Source organism: Tamandua tetradactyla, chromosome 1 (assembly GCF_023851605.1).
Source record: "Tamandua tetradactyla isolate mTamTet1 chromosome 1, mTamTet1.pri, whole genome shotgun sequence".
NCBI lineage: Eukaryota > Metazoa > Chordata > Mammalia > Pilosa > Myrmecophagidae > Tamandua > Tamandua tetradactyla.
Window position 1 is genome coordinate 133,474,601 of NC_135327.1, and position 27,643 is coordinate 133,502,243.

The following is a 27,643-nucleotide window of genomic DNA, read 5'->3' on the forward strand; positions in this document are numbered from 1 at the left end:
TACGATCTCAATGTGATCATACAATCCATGGACAGTAAGATAGAAGAAAGATATAACAGCTACCTTGGTACAAGGATCAAAAAGATTTAATAATTGATAGCTAAACAGGAATAAATAAAATATGGAAAGGCATGTTTTAAGTTTTGAATGTAACAATTAATGGTGAATTCACTGATAATATTTGGAACATCATTAGAGAACTGGCTTGATATTAAGAGCCCTGGGGTTAGAAAGAGGGAGATATCCTTGGTTTCTACTTTGTTGATTGGAACGGGACATCCAAGCGAGGTATTGCGTGGACAAGTGAAGACATGCTCTTGAGCTAAAGGAAAAAAGAAATAATAGAGATGTAAATGAGGGAGATATGAGTTACAAATTCTGAGTGATGCTTTCCACATTTATGGAGAAATAAAATGTAAGAAAGCCAAAGACAGCCTCAGCAAAATCAGTTTGGGAATAAAGGGGGAGCTGTGATAAAGGAGAAGGAGGGAATATTAAAAAAAAATAATAATAATAAGAGAAAATAGAGATAAGGCTATAATAAATAAAGAATAAAGTCAAAATAGAAAAATCATACCTTGAAATAGGCACTCAAAAATTCCATATTCAAAGAAAATAGCAAGGAAAAAAGAGTTTGGGGAAATTCCATGGGCGTTAGAACGAGAAAGCTATTGTGCTTTTTAATACAGCCATTAAAGTGGAAGCATGGAAATGGAACTCAGAATAAAGTGTTATCAAGGAAGGGATAATAGAGGAAAGAGACAACTACAAAATGACATGAAATTTGGCTGTGAAAGGTATCAGATTCAGGGAAGAGGGTGGAGGTCAGCAAAATAAATAAATTGTGCAACCAGCTAAATTTATCTCCATGGGTCTGAAATATATTTCCCAATTAATCCTTTGCAGGAACCAGGACTTATCTTCTTTTCTCAGCTCTATCATTTCTTTTTACACAGGCCGGCAGTTATCAGTTTGCGCATAAGAAGAAACAAGTTAAGACAACTTGTGGTACAGCAAGATTAGAAATAATAGTTCCTTGTTCTCAGAGTATTTTTCTGAGTACACAACCCACATCTTTTTTTTGCCTTTGTAAAATCATATGTTTCATGTAGCAACAATCTGAACAGTTAAGCTTACTATCTTCTATTATAATACTTTGGTCATGCATATAATTATTGTAAATACCAACTCTGTTAATTATTAGTTGTGCCCCCCCCCCCCCTCGGGCACAAGCAATCTCCTTAACTCTGAAATGAAAAGAATAGCATCTGCCTCATGGCTCGTTTTCTAAGGATTATATAAATGTGATAGGAAAATAACAGTAACAAAAATAACAGCAAAGTTTGGATATTAACTTCACATAGGAGAAAACAGACATAGGGAGGTTAAAGTCGGAGTCCTACAGCTCTGGAGTGGCAGATCCTGAACTCAAACATCTGTGCTCTAATTCGAGAGGCTGTTAGGGCATGTGGCATGGGACTTGGCATCTTCCAAGTACGGAGCTTGTGCTGCTGTGATGGTCGCAAGCGGAGCGCTCACAGGGCCGGCCATGGTAGCACTGGTTGTAGCAGCTGCAGCAGCAGCAGCCGCAGCAGGCTTTATGCCGTTGATGTTGCCACTCTGGTCCTTGGAAGTTATCACAGAGAGCAGACAGAGGATTTATATACTAGCAAAGGTGGTAGTGAAAACAAGAGAAGCATCATTGCTCTGGCCCCTTCCCCCATACTCTGTGGCCACCTGTCTTTGGAAACTAAAGCGATTGTTATGTGCCCAATAAAGGCAAAAAAAAAAAAAAAAGTGTGTGAAGTGTGGTGTGGAAGACATATGTTGAGGTTCAGTTGTACTTCTTCCTTCTAAAAAGGTGGGAGTGTCAAAACTTCTGAGACACAACCAGCTAATGCTTGCTGAAAAACCATTCATGTGTATCTTTTTCATCTTGCTTCATTTATTTATTTATTTATTTATTTATTTATTTATTTATTTATTTATTTATTTATTTATTTGCATGGGCAGGCGCCAGGAATCGAACCCGGGTCTCCGGCCTGGCAGGCGAGAACTCTGCCTGCTGAACCACTATGGCCTGCCCTCTTCATTTATTTTTAAGAGGGCAAGAAAGATACAAAAAACAGAGTAGAAGGAGAGGTTGCTTAAGAAGAAACCAATTTGTGGTATAATTTGTCCGACAAACATATTCCATATTTTCTAAGGGTGTGCTCTCTGTTAGATGTTAATGGACATTTTTGCCAACAAAGATTGTCAAAATTTCAAAATTTACATTTGTGCTACACTTGATGAGCTTAGAACCCAATTCAGAATATTCCTCAACTTAGTTCTGACCATATTTTTGCTTTTGCTGATCTTGCAGCAGCTTCTCATTTCCATCTGTGTTCACTCATTGCCCTCATCCCAGCCCACCAGTTACTTTTATTCCCCTAGAATAGTGTCTGAGATTTTATGGTCAATTTCAAAGTGCTGTGTAATATGATATCCTCCTACATCTATGTTCTCATTTCCTATGACACCCCTCTCATCTTCCCTTTGTTCCTCCTAAACTTCAGGACAGTCCCTTGATGAAGTTAGCCAAAAAATATCTCATTCCAAATGTAGAATCCTCCCTCACCGATGTTGGCACATCCTCTTCCTTCCTTCTTAGCATCCCTTGAGAAACCCACATTGTTTAAGTATCACATTCCATAGATATTTCCAGATTTCAGCATATAATATGTATATGTCTATTTTTCTAATGGTATTTTCTTTCACAACATATAACTATACTGTGTAGAAGTTTTAAGTAGTTTCTCAGAATATTGGGCATTACATGAGAGGATGCCTCTCTAGCTACATTTATAATAGAAAGAAATTCAATTACTTTTGTCAAAAGAAAGCCTACTTCATTATGCTGATGGTCAGAAATTTTGACTTAATCACCAGGATATTTGAGATAAAGGGTGTTGTTGTGGTTGTTATTAGTCATCCAGAAAGCTACTTACATTTTCCATTTTCCAATATGTACAATACCTTGGCATCTGCTAAGTTTGAGTGACTTCAAATGAAGAGCAGTTGGCTTTCAAATACATGGCATACCAGGGAGCACAAATTTAGATGGAAGGAAATTTTGCTCAACTTCCAGAAATGTTCTTTTTCACTTTTGAAAACCACAAAATAAGTAACTCTCTCAAGAAAGTGTTTTGCCTCTTTTAGGAGGACTTTTTATAACACTTCGAGCAACAACCTTTATACCTCTAGCCATTTAACATACTAAATGAATTTCCTCCCAAATCCTTGCTTTCCAAATTAGTCATGAGGCAATCTAAATAAAATGGGTTCAGGGCACAATTTGATGATTTATGGAAAATTAGAACAACCAGATTGAGTCAAAAGCGATTTCAGTAATTTTTATATGTTTATTCTCAGTTCAACTACCCAGAGAGCTGATTATCTATGCTGATTTAAAAATAACTTTCAAATAAATTATAAATATCATGTCATCTGATAACTATTTGATTCTTTATTCAAAATATATGCAATAATTTTAAACAATGGTGTGTGGAGACAATAGCCAGATAATCATTGAGTTTGATGATCAGTCTGTTAAAACATTACTATATGTTGAAAACAAATAACATAAATAGAGAATTATAGGAAATGAAGAAATTGAAAACTCTAGCAAAACTGTAAATGACTCCATAAACTTATATCAGATTCAAAGATCAAAAGAGGGTAAACACATAAAACCAGCTGAAATTGCACTGAAATTGTTCCTGTACACCTAAGCCGCACCCACCACTTGTATGATCACTGATGCTCAGCCAAGTAAAGTTTGGACTCGAACCAGGTCAGCAAAAATAAACATACGATAATTAGTAATGGCACTTGATATACAGCTTGTATTGTATAAAGAATAATGCTTTTATGGAATTAACTATGGATTTTTTAATAAATGTTGCAACAGTAATTCACAAAGGTTACCATGGAAAGAGGCAGGGTTATTTAGTGGAAATGATTCTAAGACTGAGAAACTGAATAACCACTTAATCTCTCTGAACTTCAGTGATTTTTATCTTTAAAGTAGAATAGTCGAAGCCATCTCAAGGGGTTATTATGACACATTACATCAAATAAAATATTAATTTAAACCACATAGAAGTCATGACTATCCTGTCTTTGAGTCACTCATCATTTCAGTTTTATTTACATTTATGTAAAATTTTATCAAACATGCTTCTTAAGAAATATTATGGATCCTAATTAGTATTTCAGGCTAAATGTATTTCTTGAACCCTCTTTTGTAAAGTGCTCAGAATTCTAATGTCCTTTAATATAAAACCCAATGATAGAAAATTGGTTTATTTACCAATATAAATTTAAGTGATCAGTTTTCAAGCAAATTCAGATTTATCTTAATACCTTGGTCTTGCTGAAGACAAATATTCTTTAAAGTCTGAACCTGGTTTACATCTTAAAGGTCAATGTTTTAAAAAATACTTTGGAAAGTTTTGTGATGAGAGGGCTCTAACTGCTTGTATTCTAATATCAAATTTTGAGGATGAAACTTCTATTTTCTATATATCATGAATAGCAAAAGCAATTGGATTTATAGATGATTTAAGTCAGACAAGATATGAACATATTCTCTTTTAGGCAAAGATCATTACTCTGAGATTATATTATGATTCAACAATATTTTAATTTTGACATAAAGCCAAAACTCAATTTTCTATTGAGATAGGTACCTTGTATTCATGTGTTTGAATTAGTAGCTGTGATTTGCAGGATTTTCTTGAGCTTAAATGGTAGCAGCATTGACTTTGCCTGAAGATTTTTTGTATTCTAGACTTTCCTAGGCTTTTCTTAGTCACCCCTTGAGGAGGACCTCAAGACTATTTGCAGGCTTAACATAATGAGCTTTTATTTTTTAAAATCAAGGGACAGCATTTATATGTAAGGTCATAAATAAAAATGGCTTAAAATGGAGTACATTTATCTTTCAAATAGGCCTTGCTTTATTTAGTAATAGAGGATTCTACCTGCAATGATAAAAGCAATATTAGAACATATACTCATCCAGCTTTACCACTGCCCCATATGAAGACTGAACTCAGTCTTCATTGTTTTTCTTAGTCTATTGTCATTATCTGTTTAAATCAGTAAATGAAACCCTTTGCATATTCCACTTTCTACTACTCATTCTTCCTTTCTTTCTTTGTAGCTAGAACATGGTTTAAATAAGTAACTCACAGTTTTAAATGAATTAAAGATATAAAATCTCTCGTACTTTTGAAGAGCATACCTCTCCTGTCTCTGTCGGGGTCCAGCACACATCAGTAGCATAGACTAGGTTTGGGGAAGGGACAATCACGAAGACTTTGCAACTGATTTTTTTAAGTGATATGGTTACATTGATTATTAAGATGAAAATAAAACAAGATTAAAGGAGGCAGTAGGAAAGCAAAACTATGAGGCAGATGGAGAAGTTACTCAGAGGGTAGTATCTTATTTTTGTTGTTGTTGTTGTTACATGGGCAGGCACTGGGAATTAAACCCAAGTCCTCTGGCATGGCAGGTAAGCATTCTTGCCTGCTGAGCCACCGTGGCCCTCTCTAGTGTCTTATTTTTTAAGTTTTTATTCTTTCACCAGCAATGAAACAAGTCATCCTCAATCTTGTTCTCTAAGATGTTAGAAGGGGGAAAACAGGAGGGTCCAGAAATTAAAGCAGGGAATGTTTAGCCAATTTGATAATTAAATAGAATATATTCTCCTTTCTTAGCTTTTAAGTATATATTACAGCTGGTGCATGTGCATGTGTATGTTTCATTATAAACCCAGTAACACGGTTAAGAAATATCTGAAAATCTAAATTTCATAAAATCAGATAATATTTACATATGTGATATTAATTATATAGAACATATGTATGTATATGTATGTATATACCTATGTGTGTGTGTATATAAGCAGTATATGTTTTTATGCCTTTATAGATATAATCACTTCTTTTCCTTTTTATAATTGTATGTTCCCTGCCAATTTGTCCATTTGTATACCTATTAAATAAGTGTGATCGTTTCATATTTATAATTCATATAGTATTTTTAAGAGCAGGTAATTTTCCATATTTCTAGTGGTCTTCATACCAGTTATGTAATGGCTATGTTTTTTTTCCCATTGCGATAGTGTACCATGTGCACTTAACCTCATATCAATGAATATTAGGTAAATTTAGGATTATGAACCTCTTAGTTTATGCCTTTATTTTTGTCTTGAGGATTAACCTGTTTACTAGGGTTTACTGTTTATCCTGTTTACTAGGATAACATTACAAGAGCATATTTTGGCTCTTGATCTTTGATGCTCTGCTGTCTTAGAAGAGCTCTAGAAACTGTGTCTTTGGCTGTTATATTTGTAGCACTTCACCAAAAGCTAACATTAAAATTTTCCTGTTGAAAATTTCTTAAGCTTATGGCTTCAGTATATTGAATATCCTTTATGTTTGGTAAAAATGAAATTTTTTTCTTTTTGAGTTTTACTGCTTGGCTTTTTATCTTGTCAATTGTCTGTTGATTCCTTTGCCAGTTATTTGAGTCTCACTGCTTTCTTATAAATGTTGACATATTCTTTACAGAGTAATCCCTTTTCATGTTTTCCACATTTCACAGTAATTTTATTTCTTCTGATGTTCAGAATTTAAAAAAATTATCAGTCAGATTTAAACATTGGTTTTACATAATCAAATTGTAGAATTTACCACAGTAAACTAATTTTCTCTGTAATTCAACTTTTAACACTATTATGGGAAAGAAGGATATGGCTTTCACACTAAAAATATGTGTCTTAGCCATCGTCATGGATCAAATGTAGATGGGACTAGTTTTTAATTCAGCAGTTCCCGAACAGATAGAAATTACAACTTGGTTAACTTTTCCTTTCCTGTTATTCCCGCAACAGTGCTTTGTCCAGTCCAGACCATTCTACTAACTATGTGATAAAGCTATCATGTACATTCGTGCTATAACTTATTTAAGCTATCTTTTCCATTTCTCCTTTTTGAATTTTTATAAAATAAATGTATGGGAATATATGAAATAACTTACATAAATTGGGAGTTACTAAAAATAAATTTAAATATATCTGTTAATATTGTCCCACACCTAAATCATAATGAGAGGGAATAAAGCCATCTTATTTCTACAATTACAGAATTGTAAAGGATCATGAAAAAGCTTAAAAGAATTTTAACTAGTTTCAATTACTCTTGAAGTAATTTATTATAAGAATTTATCATGTTTTCCCTAATTGAAAGTAATAGAATGATTATCAAGGCCCAGTCCATGTGAATGGTATTTTTAATACAAATTTTCAACAGTAAACACTCTAATAAACCAAATTAAAATGCTTGATTTATTTTAAGTTATACAATTGTAATTTAATGTGTTTGGGACTATAACATTTGTTTTGTCGTTATAATATTTGACAACAAGCCTGGCTTATAGGCTGAACTTGAATTCTACTGATGACAGAGATTCAGTTATAAATAATTCAAGCATTCGTTATACTAGATTATAAATAACAACCCAAGATTCAACTCTACATGTGGTATAGAATGTCTCTATGGTGATTAATTTGATAGGACAACAAACCATCCAGTATCTGAATAATTTTCTAAGCACTGTTGGGCCTCTATTTTGAGGTAGTTAAACATGCAGCTTGCAGCTTGACTCTCAGTAACACTGGATAATTGGTTTAGGCATAAATATTTGGAACAGTAAGTTTTCACATTGTTTCCAAGTAAGACAGTGCATTATTAAACAGCAGTGTATATATAGATCAATTTAAATATATAAAAAGTAATAAGTGAAAAGCTGTAGAGATTTATGATACCATGGAAATTAGTTTCAAACCACTTTGAAGTTCCCATTAACTTCTATGTTCAATGATGATTAATTGATAAACCGCATAGCAACTCTATCATGAGATATGAGAGCATGACCGCAACCCTTCTGAGGCCTTTGTTATTTGAAGTAAATCTGAAGACAGAGACAATTTAGATGATAAATGCAATGCCAGCATTGGTCATCAAGTGAGTTGTAAATGCTCCATAGGGATTGTTAACTCAAATGCCCATAGTAGGTGATCTTCATAAAAAGATGAAGAAGGAAATGCAAAAGAGTTGGTACTATGTTGAATTTTCCCATGAAAAGTATAAAGGCATGCAAATTCGAAGTTTCAAAACTCTCTGTCAGTTAAAAAAAATGTTTCTCTGGGCCAGATTCAGTCCATGCAGTGCTAGCTTGCAGATTTAGTTAGAAAATAGGATATCCACTTTAAACACAGATTCTGTTTTACTTTAATACATATGCTGCATGATCATTGTACAAAATATTAAAAATAAATAACACAAGTAGACAAAATAATCAAATCCCACAAGTTAGAGACTTATTAGTCACTTCCAGCAACTTTTCGCCATGTATCTTTACACAGATGTCAAATTACTACATATTGCTTCCACAGTGATATAGCAGACATCACTTCTAGGTATTCAAACATGTTTAACTTAAACATATATATTAAATTCCTGCGTCATAGACAATGATGTAAATCTACCGTAATTTTTACCATTCACCTATTACTGGCATCCTTCCCCTATTTTTTTGTTGTTCTAAATAGTACTATATGCAACTCTACTTGTTTTGATGTTTTTCTTAGGTGTGCTTTTTTTTCTTTTAAGATATATTTCTAAAACTACAATAACCAAGCTAAAGTATATGGACATTTTTTAATGGCCTTTCTAATTCTGAAATTATTTTTGAAACAGAAAAACTTTTTCTAACCTGGAATTGACAGGATGGTCTCTTTACTACAATTCCTTTGCCAAAATAATAATTATTTTTAAAATCTTTGCATATTTTCTAAAAGAATATCACATACTTTTATCATTTCATTATGACAGCACTTGAATGACAAGGCTTTGCTACAACAAAGTCAAGTATAAATACAATGTTAATCCTTTGGCCTCATCACTTCCCAGATGGAATCTATGAAAAATGGCAAAATGTAAAGAAACCAAAGTAGATTCCAGTTTCCCTTACAGTGCATATGCTCCTTTCTGTTGACATATTTACATTTCGGTTTATACAATTTTCTAGTAATGTATAATACTGGATGTGATGAACACATTTAAAAAAGAAATGGTAAAATTAATAGCAGTACTTTCACTGTTTAAGATTAAGAAAACACTCTGCTGCTATGCAAAATTATAAGTACACAAGTAAAAAGCAACAATATTTTTAATGTAGAGGACTTGAAAAGCATATATGGGAAGAGCAAGTGAATGGCTCCACTATTTTATTTTTTGTGGATCGTTGATTTTCTCTTTGACTGGGCTTACTTTACCAGGTCTCACTGGGGCAAAACATTGTAGAGTAAATTGTCCATGTTCTGGTATTTCTCATTCTAGTCAAGACAGAATTTTCTCTTTCACTGTTAAATCCCTCGGGAATTAATAGTCTTTCATAGCTGAATAATTATACCATGACAGGTATGTGATATCTGCATAAACTCAAATTAAGCTCCTATTAAAAACATAATCTGCATGAAGTATGAACACATATGCTTTCTGTTTTGCTTGGGTTATATCATTAAGTTTAATGATGAAAAAAAGCAGATGAATTATGTCACTAATGTTTGTTTGGGGAACCCAGATAAATTCAGGTCCCTTAAATTCAAGAGGGCAAATCCTATTTAATCCAGCTGTAAGGTATGTTCATGTTGTTAGTAAGAGGGGAATAAATAAAGTGATACTAATGACTATAAACTTAGAAATAAAGCAAATTCACATATTTTCTGCAAATAAAGGTAGAAATATGTTAATTCCTTCTACTACTCTTTGATATATTAATAAAATAATATGTGGGCATTAAATATGCTAATCCTTGTCATGGTAAACTCAGTATAATTAATTCAGGTCCTAACATATACATAAACTTCAGGGATTACAAAGTTGAGTTGAGATATTATATAGAGCAAAATTGTATGTATGATACATATTCATAAAGTAACATGGCAGGGCAAATCTAGTATAAGAAAAATTTCTACATTTATTGATAGGTCTGGAAATGGTTTACCTGTCTTTTTTATTTACTAGCTGTGTGATATTTGGCAAGTCATTTTTTTCTTTCTATTTTTTTTTTGTTGATTTATCTGCATAATTGGGGTGATCATACATTGTACTCTAAGGAGTTTTGTTGAGGATAAATAAACAAATTTACCTTTCAAACACTTAGGGGACTGTGGTTAATTGATAATTACTTATCAGATATTAGCTATTAATATCATAGAAAAGTTATTAACATGTATCATGGCAAAGGTATACCATTCATCATGTATTTATGATTATTAAAATAATAATTAAATTTGTATATATTTTAATTATGTTTTCATAGTTTAATATGTATTCTATCTTAATTCTTTGGAGCAATTCAGTGGAGTATTCTATTTCATAGATAAAGATATTGAAACTTCAAAGAAATTATAAAAACTAGTTCTGGAACATTCAAATTATTGAGAAAATGGTGGAGGAATCTAGGTTTCATAATCCTTAAACCATAAAATTTTTACTAAATACACCTAAAAGGTCAAAGGAAAAGAAAGTTTTGTGTCACAGAAAAGCTGTATAATTGTGGCAACTAATTTCAGAGGTAAGACATCTGCTATGCTAAAGCATGTGCAACAGAAATTGAACTCATGAGTCCAGGACCCAACTGCCCTTAGTTCATTTTAACCTATAAATGAACTTTCTGGGAATATTGTCTACTTTCATGATAAATATCATCTTTCTTTCTGTTTTGGATCCTAATAGTGATTCTCTAGAAACAGAAGTGCTAATCAATGAAAAAGCTGCATTGATATAACTAGAGATTGATCATATGTCCATGAATATTAAATTGGGCTATATTTTTAATAGTCATAATATTTTATTGTTATTTTAGATAAACTGCATTTTCATCAAAACAAATTACATATAGTTGGCTTTGTAGCTGTGTTTGCTGAGAAAGTTTTCCTTCCAAAGTTATAAATTTTTTGAAAAAATAGTGCCAGGTATTAAGTATAATAATTATACTTATTAATTCAAAATAATTTAGCGTCAAACATGTGTAACTTTTCTATTTAAAGCCAAACATTATAGTTTTTGCACATTGAAAACTATTCAAATTTATAAATTAACATGAAAAACGTTATTTGTGTACTCGGACCTAAAAATCCTACAGGTATATGCCTTTATATTTAATTTATCATTTTACTAGGGTTATTTTTCCAATTAACTGTCATTTACTTGCAGCAATATTTTGTTTTTTTGTAGGGAAAGATGAACTCTATCATAATATGGCTTTAAATCACAGTTAAATCTTACAGTCAGCGTAGAAAATTAGGACTTGCTTTATCCACATAGCTTTACTTTTTAAATTTCTCAGCACCCAGTAACAGAAACCAGGGTGACATTTCCTTTGTGTCTTCCCACAATGTATATTGCTAAATAACTATTTCTGACAGATTGATTTTTATGAAGCTTGTTATTAATAATCGCTCTTATATTCCTTTGAAGAGCCAAGGACTCTTAATAGTTCTTAATTTCAAAATAACTATGGAAAATAAAGACGTTTCTTACAGAGCAGGAAACTAAGTTTGAATGACTAGATTAGCAGACAATTTGAGGCTGTCGTTTAATAGTTGAATTTCTGAAAATAAGTGATTTCCAAAGAATAGTATATAGAGAATAAAATAAAAAAGGAAAATGGATTTTTAAAACGTGGATAATCCCCGCATTTATGTACACAGGGAGCAGAAGAGAACAACAGAAGAAGCTTATGTAGAAGTGCAGAGTGATGGAGTCATAGGATGTGCCATGTTAGAAATGGAAAGTTCTTTGTGGATTAACTTGAGGCTTCTTTTGATGGAGTACATGAAGTCCATAAACACTTAAGGTAGCTTATAAAACACATACGTGCTTAGCTTCAGGTTTTTGGGAGAGAGAAGCCATAGCTTTTTGCTGGAATATCAAAGGGATTCTGAGCCACAGAGATTAAGAAACATGAGCTACAAAGAAGTAAGTGGCTCGACCAAATCACGCCATATAAAATTCCTTTAAAACTACCATAATATGTGACATGCCCTAGTTTTCTCCTTCCAAGATTATGGCGATAATTTTTTACCTGTCACCATCCTCATATGCCCCTAATGTGACCTACACATCCCTGTCAAGTTCATCATGATACTGCACCTCTTTGATGCTCTTGTTCTCCAACTAAAAATAGCACTGTGTCACTGACACCTTTTGAATACAGAGCACATTGTGTATTCTGGCAGAGTAAATGTTCCATAGTTTTGTCCCATATGTATTTTTCAGTATTATTTCCTAATATACGTATGTCTAAATTCAACTTTGTGTTATTCCTCAAATATAGATTCTGTTTATTTTCTTTGGTGTTTTTCCTCATGCTATTTCCTCTAAATAGAATAATCTGCAGCCTCTGCTTTCCCCTCCTCCCTCTATGGGCTCTTTTGACTCTTTGCACCCACTCCCAACACACACACACACACACACACACACGCACACACACACACACGCACACACCTCCCACCAAAATACATCTCTCAATTAAAGTCTACCTTCATATCCTAAAACAGAAAATTACCTCTCCCCATTTTGAATTCCTGGTGTTTCTACTTTCTACTATTTCTCTCTCTCTCTTTTTTTTTTTTTTTTTTTAACATGGGCAGGCACTGGGAATCGAACCCGGGCCCTCTGGCATGGCAGGTGAGCATTCTTGCCTGCTGAGCCACCGTGGCCCACCCTACTTTCTACTATTTTAAAGAACATCTCACATAATATATGTGGCAACCCACTGTTTTACATTGTGATTAAAAACATGGGTTTGTGAATAGACAGACGTGCTATCAAACTCATATTCCATCATTTATTAGCTTTGCGCTATGAGTACTATATGTAAAATTTCCAAGCCTTTGTTTTCTTACCTATAAATTGGGTTAACCATAGTTAGGTTTTTGTGAAGTTTAAATGAAATTATATACATGAAATCTTAGGATATCGTTAGCACTTAATAAATGTTTGGTGTTAAAATAGCTGCTAAATACTTTATAAACCCTGTACTATCACACACATGTAATATAGTATTGCTATAAATTTATTGCGTTTTAACTTTTTGTATCTTTAAGTTTAGCCATTTGACTTTCCACCTTTATATTCTAAACATGATTCTCAATGTGAACATTAACAATGTAAGCATTGTGACAGCGCAATAGGTATTTACTGCATCCATTAATGTTACATTCTATTTTAGGAAATATATAAATTAGTAAAGATCTAAAATGAATGTGAAGATGAAAATACCAAAAGAAAATGATGTCTTTCATAAGTAGAAAAGTACATTTAGCAGGTGCAAACTTTTTCTCCAGTTTCCTGTTCCACTTGCCTCCATCCCAGAAATGCTTGGTACCATTTCTACTGAGTAAAAATTGTTCAGATAAAATAGTTTTGCTGGAATCATGGGATATAGAGGAAAGCCATTACACTTGATGAAAAATATTTTTGATTTCTGTAGAGGAATATTTTGATAATTATACCCCACAATGAATAAAGTGGCTATGTTGTTATTAATAAGCTTAATATGAATAAAAAATGAAGAATTAAGAGGCCCTTCTAAAATTAAGTAGGAACAGGGATGGAATGATAAAGATGCAATAAGGTGATATTGTTTGTCACTAAGTTTCATTGTATTCTTTCATGTCAAGAGTGAACTCATATTGGAGGGGGATAAGTGTTGATAATATGCTAAAAATAATGCATATAATATCAAGAAGTCAAAGAGTATTGTATATTCCAAAACTTATTTTAAAATGTGGTTTAATGTTCCAATTTTGTCAGCTAGCTTGTACTGTATGCTTGTATTCCTACCTTTGTCATATCATTAAATCATTAACTCCTAGGGGTTAGGACTCACTGATTCTTGGATGTAGTTTTTCCATGCAGCCTCTTCCAATCTGTCACTCAATCATTTACTCATTCATTCATTCTTCTCTAACTGAACTTTAAGTCTGTTCTAGACTCTCTCTTAGTGTTTGAAAAAAATATGATAGATAGTATTTTCCACATGCCCCTATGGAATTTAGTAGGAAAAAAAAAAAAAAGAGTTCAAGCACAGTTGATTATCAAAGTTGAAGGTAACAAATGTCAGCAGAAAGCTATTGATAGATTGCTATGCAATTTCCAGGTAGAAAATATATTGGGGAAAAACTGATAGACTTTCAATGAACTGGGTAGCCTAACCTAAACTTTAAGTGGTAGGTAAAATTGGAAACTGTATAGATTAGGAAAAAGTGATTCCAAGTAAAGAGGCTTAGCAAGTAAGAAAATAAGGACATGCATTTGGTCAGCTGTACTGCCAGCAAATTTTACATAGCTCCTAATTTGGAAAGAAAAGACAAACACAAAAAGCTAGTATACTCCCTCCTTGTATATATAATGAACATTTTCTACAATGGTTGTAGTCTGATATCAAGTTTTCTCTCCCTGGGATCCTTTTGATGCTGGCTGTACTCTGAATTGCAAAGGAACAGGACTCAGTTTCTAAAACAACACTGACCAATAGCAGTAGCTACAACAATAGAAATGTTCCGAATCTGCATCTATCCAGTAGCAGCTATGAGCGACATGTGGTTATTGAGCACTTGAAATGTGTTTAGTGCAACGGAAGCACTGAATTTTCATTTTCAATTAATTTAAAGTTAAATACCCATTTGTGTTTAAAAGGCACAGTATCAGACAGTGGAGATCTAGAGTCACCTATTTAAGAGAAAATAACTTCTGGATGAATTTGATCCACTGAAGGGTCTCCTTTGGGCAAAGCAGTGTGCCACAATACTTCCTGCAAGATCCCATTACACCCTTTCTTAGCAGAAGCCAGTAATTCTACCCTGTACAGTGATTGCTGTTGTACTATGATGTAATTCAGATACACTCAAAGGAAAGCCAATAAATCTTCAGGGATCTCTGAAGACGTCTCCTAAGAAGCAACATTTGAATTTCGTCCTAAAGGAAAGGAAATTCACTCTGTGCTTGGGGGCTGATGGTAGGGAAAAGCATTTCAGGCAGAAATGAGAAGGAGCGTGGCATGACCAGGAAATTGTTGAGAGTACAGTGTAACTGGCACACGAGGAGTCTTATGAGGAGTAGGAGGAGAGAAAGAGCAATCTGAACATAGATTATAATATATATTCTTGAAATACTGTCCAAGCATATTTTTTACATACTTTTCATGTAATCCCATCAAAATTGTTCATTCTAATCACATATGTATGGTTTTTGTCTTTCCTTTTATTTTCTTCTGTGCTTTTTAACAAACATTATTTTAATCATTTAAAAAACAACTAAAATTGCAATTCTGCTTAAATTTATTACTTGGACAAGACTGAGAATTGAGAAATTTATTGCCATGATGTCACCAATGGTTTATAATTTATACGACTTTGGATTAGACATTAGCCGGTTATTATTTCCTCTAATGCCTTACCTCACCACGGTCTAATAACATTCAGGAAATCCAAAAGACAAAAAGGAAAGAGTGGTCTTGAAAACTAAATATAGTCACTGAAAACTGATGCAATCATGTAATAAAATATGGCACAATAAGTTCCGTGATATGCTCATAGTATCTGCTAAAGCAATTAGAATCCGTGCAACTAGATTTCCTTTTAAAAGTATTGCTAAAAATGAAAACTGTTTCAGCCCAAATAAGACATATTAGCTCTGCAATGTAATTGTGTACATTGGTCTTAGGATTTTGTCTTATTGCTTGCATATGTGACCTATTTATCACACTTCTAAAACGATCATTGGGTAGCAATAGCAATGGGCAAAGCCTTCCAAGCAGAGCCAGACAATGATCTATGTGATGTATTATATATGACAACATAGAATGTTAACATACAATTATATTAATACGGTGTGCTTTGAGAATGGGTCAGTATTTTTGATCACATCTAATAGGTCTTGCTCCCTAGATAACTGAAACACTAGTATTGGTATTTCTTCATATCAGTTATATTAAATTTATCAGACATAGTAAAAGACTTGTCTTTTCTAATTGACAACTTTTGTATGTGTAATGCTATTTAATGATATTGTAATTTTCAGAGAGTCCAATAAGATGTTTTGATGGATTTTTGGTTATATTCATTTTGAATGAACATCAGAGGTTAAGAAAAACACCATATATTTTTTCTAATTTAAACACTTTCTTTTCCAAAAAAGCTTTTCACTTAGACTCATCTCTCTATAGAAGAGAACAATTCTCAATACATTGAGGGACATTAAAGCATTTACCTACATTATAAATACCCATCCTAAGTTCCCTGATGAAACTATATCTAGGCATTTTGGCTGTGGCATGAGAGATTTTGATCAGTGCTGATGATTTTATTGTGGCAACTATAAACAATGGAAAAGGGAAATCAATGAGTACTTTTTGAGGGCCTACTAAGTATGTGTCGTGTACGTTATTACAATACATCTTCACATCAACCCTATCCTCCTTTTACAGATGAAGAATCTGAGTTTCCAGGGTTCAGGGACTTGCATAGGCCCAGAGCTAATAAATGAAGAACCAGAGATAATACCTAGTTCTATCCGATTTCAACACCCTTAGATTCCATTACAGCATGTAACAGGAATGAATTTTACACTACAAACATTTGTACGTAAGAAATGCCATTTTACTTCCCTATCCGGAAATCAAATTATATGTATTCAACCCTCCCATCTCACTGGGCTGGAAAGGAAATTCAATTTGTTTTACCCCTCCATAGCATCACACAAGAATTCAGAATTACATGGAAGGTTCCCAGAAATTTGGATAAGAATTACATTTAAAGGAAAGATATTGTGTTATCAATGAAAGAGGCAAGGAATCTAGAATTGATGTATGACATTGTACAAAAAAAGAGGAGAGGAAACAGCCGGCTCTGAGCACATTACCCCACACCATGACCAAGGATAGTTTTTCCTTTTCTCTTGAACCATGACTGGCATGCTTAACCTCTGTTCCTATGAAGTCAAAATCTTAGACCTTGTAAATCAAATATTATGTGAGGTTGAAAGTACTTCTCAGCTACCTTGGCATTGTCTAATTAACATGGATATCTGATCCCAGACATAAAGTATGCCATACTTTGAGGGTTAACTCCTCTATCTTTATCATTATTGTAAAATGTTGTAAGAGTTCAAGAATTTTGCAAGAATATTTATAAATAAATTTCAACCATACCACCATTTCTCCTTGGTGTTTCCTCTAACCAGTGAGCGATAACCATATATACTAATTTTAATATTTTCATGACTTGTGACAATAGGGTATAGATGCTTAACCAAGCATATCAACTTTTGACTAGTTTTTATTTTTTAATCTAAATATTTCTTAAAAAGTCCTTGGATGTTATTAGCAAATGTCAATCCTTTTTTTCATGTTGTAATTTTAATTTACAAATGCCTAGACAAATCTGTATTTTCAGACGTGTGAAATTTGGTGGCTTCCATAACTTCCCTTAAGAATATTTCTTTCACAATTACACTAGGAAAATTCACAATAATGGCAACAACTTAGTATTAATTTTTCATATTGTTATAGTGGTAATGAGATCAGTATTAATGGAATAATAATAAAGTACACTGTATTTTATTTTACTGCTTTAAAATGCTTTATTTATTTCTCTAATAATCTCACAATAAACAGTTATTCTCATTGTCTTTAAGTGACCGGTAGCTCAGAGATGTGAAATGGCAACCAAAAAGCCAGAGCTAATCAATGGCCTAACTGGGCCTCAGCATGGCTCACTGCCCTGGTCGCTACAAATTTATCACAATTCTGAGAAAGCCCATAACTTATCTCCCAGTATATATTTTAGAACTAGGCTAAAGAACCATCACTGCTACATGATGCTTAATTACCAAATACAGAATCAATACAAGGAGAAGATAGAATCATAATCCTTTCTCACAGTAATAAAACTCTTTTAGTTTGCTTCCTTTTTCACTTTCTTCCTTATTTCAATTGAGCTGTAAGTCATAATTTAAAACCACGCCATTAGCGCTCTCAGAAATATTAAATAATAAAGAAAGTGGTCTTTACCGATCACAAAAAGAGCACCATTCATTGTTATAAAACAGAAAATACCTTTATGGCAACAGGATAGAAATTGCCCAAAAGTGATTTTATTTCAATCTATGGGCAAGTTAATGTGCTACTGGAAAAAGCATACATATTCTGACCTAATTAATTCCTAGGACATCTGGTTCTGTCTCAGAAACATCCCCATATTTACCCCATTGTCACCTCCCAGCTTCAGTCGTCTGACACAGACTGACTACAGGGTCTCTGGCATGAGTTAGTAACACCCTTATCCAGGCTTTTATTACACTGCATTCCTGCACACGTAGTACCTTGGGATTTATACATATTTTTATATATGTATTAAATGTTCATTCTTGACTGAGTACATGGGCCTCACTTAGGCAGGCTTCCCTGTGATAAAAATAGTTCCCCTCTGTCCTCCCTGTTCTAGTGGGGCCAACACCAGGCAAACCTCCCCAACATACAGTTTGCTTATCTCTGCTCCGAGAGAAGTGTGAGGGTAGTTTCAAGTACCTTCAACTGCCAATTTGAATAATTTAAATGTTTTGAGAAGCATGTAAACACCAAAGTCATAGGAAGAATGGAGTGGGAGAAGTGACTGCTATGGCTATTTATCATTTCTTTCCCCAAATTGCATACAGTCAAGTAAGATGGCATACTTTTTCCCTGACATCCAAGATAGTGAATTGCTGCTTTTCTTGTCTATCTGAAGGAAGAAAGGCATCATTTTACTTAAATTTAAAATTATTTTCTTCAGGAACCAGCAGAATAGCTCTTGGCATATGGACGTGATGAAATGATGGCACTGATCACACTCTACTCTTATCACAACAGGTCCCTTCCTTTGTAGTCCATTTATGCATTAGGACTTGCAACATGCTAAATGCTACTAAAAATTTTGAAACCAAGTAGATATTCAGCTAATAATAATTATGTTTTAGTTCCACTTAATTTATTTTGCCATCTATAAAGTTTATACAAATGAAAATACCCCTTGCTTTTGAATGTAATACTCAACCTCTCTGAATATGTTAAAAATGCTTCTTTTTGTACATAAATGAAATCCTTCTTTTTCTTATCAACAGGACAACATTTTTAAATTGGAGGACTCACATTTTGAAAATGGCCGTGGGAAGAGTCCATATGACCCTAAACTTCAGACAGCATCTCTTTTAATAGGTGCGTAGTCAACAAACAGTAAATTTTTTATAGATAATAGGTTGCATGTTCTTTCATACCTATCAAGAATTTCCATTATTAATCTTAAATGCTTTAGGAGGATATCAGTTGTGATATTTTCAAATATGTTGAAAATGAAAAAAACTAAATACTTTGACAAATACTCTATTTAGTTTGTGATTCTGTTTAATCAAAGTGGTTTAATAGTGTCTAAGAATGGTTGGCGGTCACTATACATCCCACTTGAACTTTAAAAAATTTTTATTTTGTGAGAAAACGTTTTAGATTTTCATTTCATGAAAATGAAATAGGGAAATTGGACATGACAGAAAGGAAGAATAGGATTCAGTCTATCCTGTTAATTACAGTTTCAAGATTTGCCACACTCTCGATATTTGTACAACTTAATTAGCACAATCAGTCTAAGTGATGGTGCAATTGGCAGAGACCACATTCTGTAGTTTGTGTTGACACATCCTAATATCTTGTTGACAAGTTGACCTACTAAACGCCTTCTGTATTCTCCTTTTCTGGCTCTATGTTTTGTGCAATAACAGCCTACCAAAATGTTCTATGCAAAATGTTTTCCTTTACCCTTTTCTCTAACCATCTTCTTTTCTAGCTTCCTTCTTTTCTCATTTCTCTCATTGTTGCCGATGGGCTGTAAGCCCATAGGTATAGTTCAAGAGGATACAAAGGTAGAAGGGGAGAGAGCTTTAGTCTGTACTGAAAGATAAAGAATATTTTCTACATCATTGTACCCACTTCTGAACATGGAATAAATTTAAAAAGCAAACAAAAGGTGATAAATCATTAAGCATTTAAAAAAAAAAATTCTGAGTGTATCAGCAACATAAAACCCATGAGAGTACGGGGCCATTATTCTGTTACTGAATGTGTTTTTCAACATAATCATATGGAAATGATATATTTTTCTTTTTTTAACCTTTTTGATAGAATATAGAAAGTAATTGCTTGCTAACATAATAAAAATAATGGTGAAACTTTTCAAATATGAACTTTCTAATTAAATGTTGAATACTAACTCTAGATTTTTTTAAAAGTAGATTTAGATTCTTATCTGAAATATCACAGTTTATAAAGTTTCCCCAGTCTTTTTTCCTTTTACAAATAACTTTTGTCCTACTCAAGAAAATAAGACCCGACACATCTTCGCTACAACATTAAGTATGAAGATAAATTTTTGCCCAGTACTCTCTAAAGTGTTAATTACAGTTCACTGATTCCTGTAATATTAAGAATAAAACTATTGCAGCATCAATTTTCTCCTCTAATTCTTCACAAATGTAGACAATTGTAGTTCATTTGATCCACTCATGCAGCATTTTAACAAAAGTTTAAGACCTGAAGGAATGCAGCAAGTTTAGCTCTCTTATAATTTTACTATTCATGGAAGGCCTAGTGCATACAAATGGATGCTTTCCTTAAGGTAACTATTGAAGTTTGAAAGCTGTCTTAAGGATACCTTGTTCAAACTTGCACCCTATTCTTATTTAAATTGCATGCTGAAAAAAAAAGGATGGATATTCCTGAAAAAGCAATATATAAATTTGTGCCTAAAGCAACTTTAATTTGTGGTGTGCTTCTTGGTAGGGATTTGCATGATTATTTATTTTAAAATGCTGTTGACAAAGGATGATGACAAGTGAGTATTACATAGTTCAGATGGTATGCAAGCATACAAATTATACAAAGAATATGAAACTCCTTATTTTGGGTTTTATATTGGATTTTCTTTGAAAAAGTGAAAGAAGGAAGTTCAGCAAGTCAAGAAGAGGATGTCTGGCTGAAAAGAACATTAGGCATTTCAGAAAATCAATCTTTAAATGGAAGTCCAGATCTCACTTATCCAATATGGTAAAATAATTTAGTGTGAGTTTCAGAGGTATGAAGATATTGCTTATTGACAAGAAATATTATCTAAGCCAAAATAAGTTCATTTCTGAATCAGTTGAATAACAAGATACAGAAAAAGGAACTGACCATTCTAGACCTAGTAAAATCCCTTAACATACCTGCAATACTATTTTTTTTATGACTTCACTCATGTAATAATTGGAAAAAAATTCAGAGGGAAGACCTGATTTTAATGCCTTAATATGCAGTTGAAAATAATGTAATAGCCTTCAGATTTTGCTTAGCACTATACTTCTTGTACCATAGCACACTTTTTAAAAACTTTTGCATAGTTTAACATATATGCAAAGCAAAGAATAACAAAGCAATAGTTTTCAAAACACTCTTCAACAAGTAGTTACAGGACAGATTGCAGAGTTTGTCATGGGCTACCATATGATCCTCTCAGGTTTTTCCTCCTAGCTGCTCCAGAATATAGGAGGCTAGAAGGCTTAAATACTTTATCACCACAATCGACTTTTTGTAAAAAAAAAAAAAAAAACATATATACCAAAAAAGCAATAAATTTCAAAGCACAGCACCACAATTAGTTGTAGAACATATTTCAGGGTTTGACATGGGTTACAAGTCCACAATTTTAAGCTTGCAATACCATTTTAATTCAAGAGCTGCAACTCCCCCCCCAACACACACACCTTTTGTTAAGCTATTTGCTTCCTTTATAACAATGCCATAAATTCTTTGTCTCACAGTACATTTAATTCCCCTTGTTGGGTTTTTCTTGGCATTTTCTCTTGTGCCACTTTAAAAAGAACGTGCAATAATTGAATGGGGGTCTTTAACACGTATATATATTTTTTCCACAGCACCTACAAAGTTGTTTTACGTACAAGGGTTATAGCCGTCTCTGAAATACACAGATTTGCATATTTCTCTAATATTATAGAAATGGCCTCTGAAAAAGCTTATCTTCCCCAAATATTTTAGATGAATTCTCTTCATTTCAGCACATAAGATGGAAAGAGGATTTAACCTCTTAGGAAGAAAAAATAAATTCAGGTTTGGCCCAAGTAATCTGTAACCTGGCCAGATAAATCTTGGCAGCAGATGCTTTTTGTAGATTCCACTATTAACCAACTTCAACTAGTTATAAACTAATAAAACCAGATGATAGCTTAGAAAAATTATTAAGGTTTAATGTAGTCTCCTTACAAAATACCACGGGCTTTAAAAGCTGATCATGAAATAAAATTATGGATTCTCACCTGAGCAATACCTGGCCATTATTTGAAATAAGTCCCCAAATCTTATAAAACTCCTAAGTTTTTCAAATCACCCTAGTAAATTTTAAAATCATCTTTAATAAAGATAATTTCTATCATTATGAAGCCACTCCAGTGGTTCTTTTTAAAGCATTTTTATTTCATCCACCTGCAAATAATTTTCTGACTGTGTTTAAAATTTCTATATTAAACATTGCAGTTTTTCCTGCTCAGAATAACTGCCAGGTGTGAACATGAGCAAGAATAAAACTCAGTATTGTCCTCACTAATTAAGTATTGCCTCGTGTCTTTGTGACATGAAAGGAATAGACCTTGAGAGCAGTTTTATTTCCTTATTGAAGCCTTTCTCGGGTTTATGGCATAAATAATTTAGAAATACTCCATCACTAATAGATATTCTTGCGATTTATTTCAAAGGTCTGGGACTTATAACCAAGGTTTATATTCTCAAGTAGGAATTCTGCCTTGTCCTAGGAAAGGCACAACTTGACATTAGAAAATGCTCTAATTTGTTAGTAGAGCAATTGTGGAACTCCCTAAATTAATTAAATATAATTGAGCAAGTTATATGACTCTCCCTAAGAGTTACCTTCCTTGTATATAAAAATGGCATGGCCATGCTAGATCCGCAAGCTTGCTGGGACATTTAAAAAGACATTGTAATAGCACATGACTCTTTTGGGTGTGTGCATATATGGAATATATGTGGAAGGAAAGACCAAATACACTGGTAACAGTGGGCTGGGAGACAAATTTTGTACCTTATAAATTTCATGTTTAATTTTGTGCCACGTGCACATATTAAGTACTCAACGTGCTATTTGAAAAGATATGTTAAAAAGACAGCAAATTATATTTATTGGTACAGAAAACAGTGCTGAATAAATGTAAAAATGTAAGTTTATTGCTCTTTCTATCCCACATCCTTCCAACCCTCCTTATCCATGCCGCGTGTGTGTGTGTGTGTGTGTGTGTGTGTGTGTGTGTGTGTGTCAGTGTCAGTGTCAGTGTCAGTGTCAGTCAGGAAGAGGGAGTAGAGGGAAATAAAGATTTCCCCCTTTCTGTTTCCAATTATTTTACTCTGTGAGTGGAATTTACTTAAGGTGTTAACAACATAATAGCTTGGTCTTTAACTTTGTTTGATTTTGCTCATACTTTTCACCTGTGGTAGTAATGCTGCCGTTTCATCAGGAAATGTTTTCTTTTCACCTTTTATTTCTTCTCACCACACCCTTCGTAGGAATTGCAATCTAGTACATTAACTGAACTAGGCCATGTTTTTGTTTTATATTGAACTATGAACAGAAGGTTCAGAGTCTATATGAACTTTTGCCTAATGTGAGCTTTTCTGGTATCTCCACCATGGTGGAAATTCAGCTCCCTAACTGTTTTGGCTCATCTCTGTAAAGAATGTATTCCTTAGAGACTATTAAGAAACCTTACTGCTAAGAGAAAATGGCAGCATTCTCAAATAGCAACTTTCATACTTGACAATTTCTAGATGGGCAGATACCTCTGTCAGCACTAATTCATCTTAGGCCAGTGTATTGTTTTTGAGACATCGAACAACTCATATGGTATATTTTTCAGAGAATCTTAAAGACTTTCTTGTGCAGAATATCCAAAACCACTTTAGGTGTTATATGTGTATAATAATTCCTTGAGTATATTATTCTACCATCAATTTAAACTAGTTAGACAAATGTCATGTTTGCATTCACTGATGACTTAGTATATATGGATCGCCCAGAAGTATGTTTCTGAACCATAATGCCATTTGAATAATTATAGAATAAATTTCAGAGTTTCAAGATGTGTTCTTTCTAGGATTAGAACATTAGCAAAGTAATACTATAATCAAGAATCAACATATGACTTGATAACTTCATTAATTACCTGGAAATGACAAAAGAAGTTTGGCGAGTAGACTTTTTTTTTCGGTTCAACATACCTGTTCTCCAAAAATAATTCAAATGAGGTCTAGTACATCTCAGATAACCAATGAGTGTAATAAGTCTGGAAAACATGATGAAAATGCTCAATAATATTAAATGGACTGTAATTTGGATTAATGTTATATTTCTGTTTAATAAGCATGCAAGAATAGAATATTCTACTGTCAAACTTTTAGGCCAAAACAACAGAGGCCACATCTTTTCTGAAGCAATCATCCCTGTTCAGGAAACCTGATCTAAAGGAACGATTATTGACACTGAGCATGGACAATTTGAGAACGTGCCCTCTACAGCCACCTAATCATCTGGTGCCCTCTGGCTCACAGAAATCACCCTGACTTGTGCCAAAAATAATATTCAGATGGGAGGTAATTTCCTATAGCTAGAAGCAACTAGACCCTAATCAGAAAACCTTCCTTTGGCCTATAAGTCAATTGTTTAATTCAATTCTGATTAAAGTAATAAGTTGAGCCAATACCTCTTCTAGTGAACCTTTCTCTGATTGCTCTTCCCGTCCATTATCAAAGGAGAAAGAAAATAAGATCTGCTGCTTTTCCATTTGTATTAATTGATGCCTTGCTCACATGGAAATGAATAAAAAGAATGCAAATAACTTATAAAACAAGCGATGAATGGCTGAGAGAAACAAATATATTTCTATATACAAGAAACAGTTTCTTTTGCTATTTCAGCCCCTCCCTGAATATAGTTTACATAATAATAATGGCCATGATTATGGAACTTGCTTACAGTAAAACAAGTTGAATAGCAAAAAGAATGATAAACCATTAATTAATGACATTCTTTACTTTTCCATTTCTAATAAACTCCTGGAGGATATAATCTGTCTGCCTACACTTAGATTATGAAATTCTTCAGTTTCTTGCCTGTGGGTTATACTGCTTTCATTTTTCCCGATGTTCTTTACCTAACCTGGGGTTCATAGTCAATGAGTTTCAACTAAAATTTTAACATTTTTGATTTTTCAAAGCAAAAAGGACCCATGGCATCCTTTGATAGGTATTCCAACACGAAAATGTTTGAAATTGTCATGAGCAGTTTACGTTGCTTTGCCCTTATAGCTTTAGCTAATATTCACTTATTCACATCGACCAAGAAAAATCTTTCACTTGAAAATTAAAAATCCATTACTTCCATTTATTAATTATTTGTAAAACAATGAATTAGTGACCTTCATAAAAATGTTACAGTGATTAAATATAGGTTAATATTGAGGAGACAAAATGCATTTGAATGTTTCAAGGTGCCTTTGAAATTTGCAGATAGATTTTTATAGCATTCTTGTGTTTTAGAACAGAGGTCTTTTTTTGCTGTAAGGTACAGTATCATTGTGGTATATTACAGTTAGAGCAAGTCCGATTTGAACTTGATTTTTAATTAAATGAAAACAGTATAAGGTGCTTTTATAACCAAGGACACCATAGTATGACAGTTAGGATGACCCATAAACATTCTTCATTTAACTATTAATATCCACTATATATATTGCCTAGCCATCTTTTTATTACTCTTGCCTGACAACAACGTGGAATAAATTATCAGTATTTTCTAAGTCAGTTTCCAAGATATGTTATCTTTCTATTCATGCTTAGAATAGTAAGTTGGAGTTGCTCAGTGATCACCTCTGTGTAGCTTTTCTCCTGAGCTCCGGAGGTTCTCCAAATCCAAATTGATTCCAATATGTCACAGAACTGCAGGTTCTACTGAAGGAATTTCTGGGAGGTTGGACCATGGGGAAAGTCTGTTTTATAGAGCAAAGCACTTATCTGAGAGTAGGTATTGAGGATGCGAACAAAGAATATAAATATGAAATTCTCTTGGAAATGTTAAAGGATTATATAAATTATGTCATAGTTTTTCTCTGATCTCCTTATTTTCCAAAGATTTTTCAAATTAATGAATTGAAAAACAATGACAAACCCACATGAGCAAGATTATATTTCTTCTGTAAACCCACCAGTTCTCCAATAAAGAAACAAAAAGATTATAAATTTCACTTTAATTATGGGGACTCTTTGGAATTTTTTTTAAATTTTGTTTTGTTCTGCATATAATTCAATGAAAAGGGGCAGGTTACTATGCGTTTTGTGGAAGAAATAATGCCATTACTTTCAGTTTAAAGGAAACAAAGTATAACTTTGACAAACTTCACTTATTGAAGGGTTGTATGCATTAGTGTAAGAGGTTTGGGATGAAACAGGCCTGTGTTTGAAATGTCACCTTGAGTCACCTACTCATTAGCTGAACAACCTTGAGTTTCTTGAACTGTAAAATAAAGATAATATTTACGTCATGGGGTTGTTGGCAGAACAAAATGAAATAATTTGAAATGTCAAGCCTGGCACCTGATTGCCTGATGAGCATAAGTAGTAATCAGTAAATGTTAACTTCTCTTTCTCCTCCCTTTCTTCCTTTCCTTTCAATTTTTTACCCTTGATTATGACTTTTCCATTATTAAATTCTGCCCTAGAGTTAATTCGTTTTAGATAAGAACCTTTTAAAGAAAAGCATAAATTTCAGCTATAGTGATTATGACCTGAATTTGTCAAAATCGCCTCTGCTTCAAACACATTTCTGTGACATCTGAGTCTGTAAGCTGTACTTGTTTTTAGAGGACTATATAATACTTTATACTGAGCTACAACACTTCTTGCACTTGATAAAAGAAAAAATAAAACTTATAGCATGGAAAATGTGGTCCTCTCTTAATTATATCAAAAATCTAATTTATTTGGATCCCAATAATAAAGAAATATATTAGAAATTTAATTTTTATTGAAATAAAAACTGTAAACAAGATTTTTCATTGTTGCTTTAGTTTATATAAATAAAGTATTAGAACCATGGTGGCTTTACACATATAAAGGCAAAATGGGTTAAACATAGTTTGCATCTTGTATTTTGTAAAATTGTTATTCCTGTCATAATAGAAAGGAACACAATTTCTTACTTTATCAGTATTCACTGAATCAAATTTTACTCACTTTTTTCTAAGCTGATAGTAAATGAGTAGTTAGCATCTTAACCTAATAATATCTAATTTATACAATAATTAGATATTGTATAAAATAGTTCCTTTGATAAACTATGAAAATGTATTAGCTTTGCATAATAATGCAAAGAACA

At 33.1% G+C, this 27,643-nt stretch overlaps 1 protein-coding gene and 1 long non-coding RNA gene across 3 annotated transcripts in view; one reads left to right on the forward strand and one right to left on the reverse strand.

Annotated features, from left to right (window-relative positions):
- Window positions 1–27,643, forward strand: part of SEMA3A (semaphorin 3A) — a 225,617-nt gene that overhangs the window by 111,351 nt on the left and 86,623 nt on the right. For both annotated transcript variants that reach the window (XM_077151734.1, XM_077151724.1), the window contains one exon: window positions 19,287–19,380. In XM_077151734.1, coding sequence (XP_077007849.1) covers window positions 19,287–19,380 — 94 coding nt within the window. The remainder of the gene's footprint in view (window positions 1–19,286; window positions 19,381–27,643) is intronic.
- LOC143675708 (uncharacterized) lies at window positions 1,386–26,175 on the reverse strand. The gene is made up of 3 exons (XR_013171673.1): window positions 26,140–26,175; window positions 24,493–24,557; window positions 1,386–1,626 (listed from the first exon to the last, which is right to left on the reverse strand). It is a non-coding gene; the product is annotated as an uncharacterized LOC143675708 (long non-coding RNA).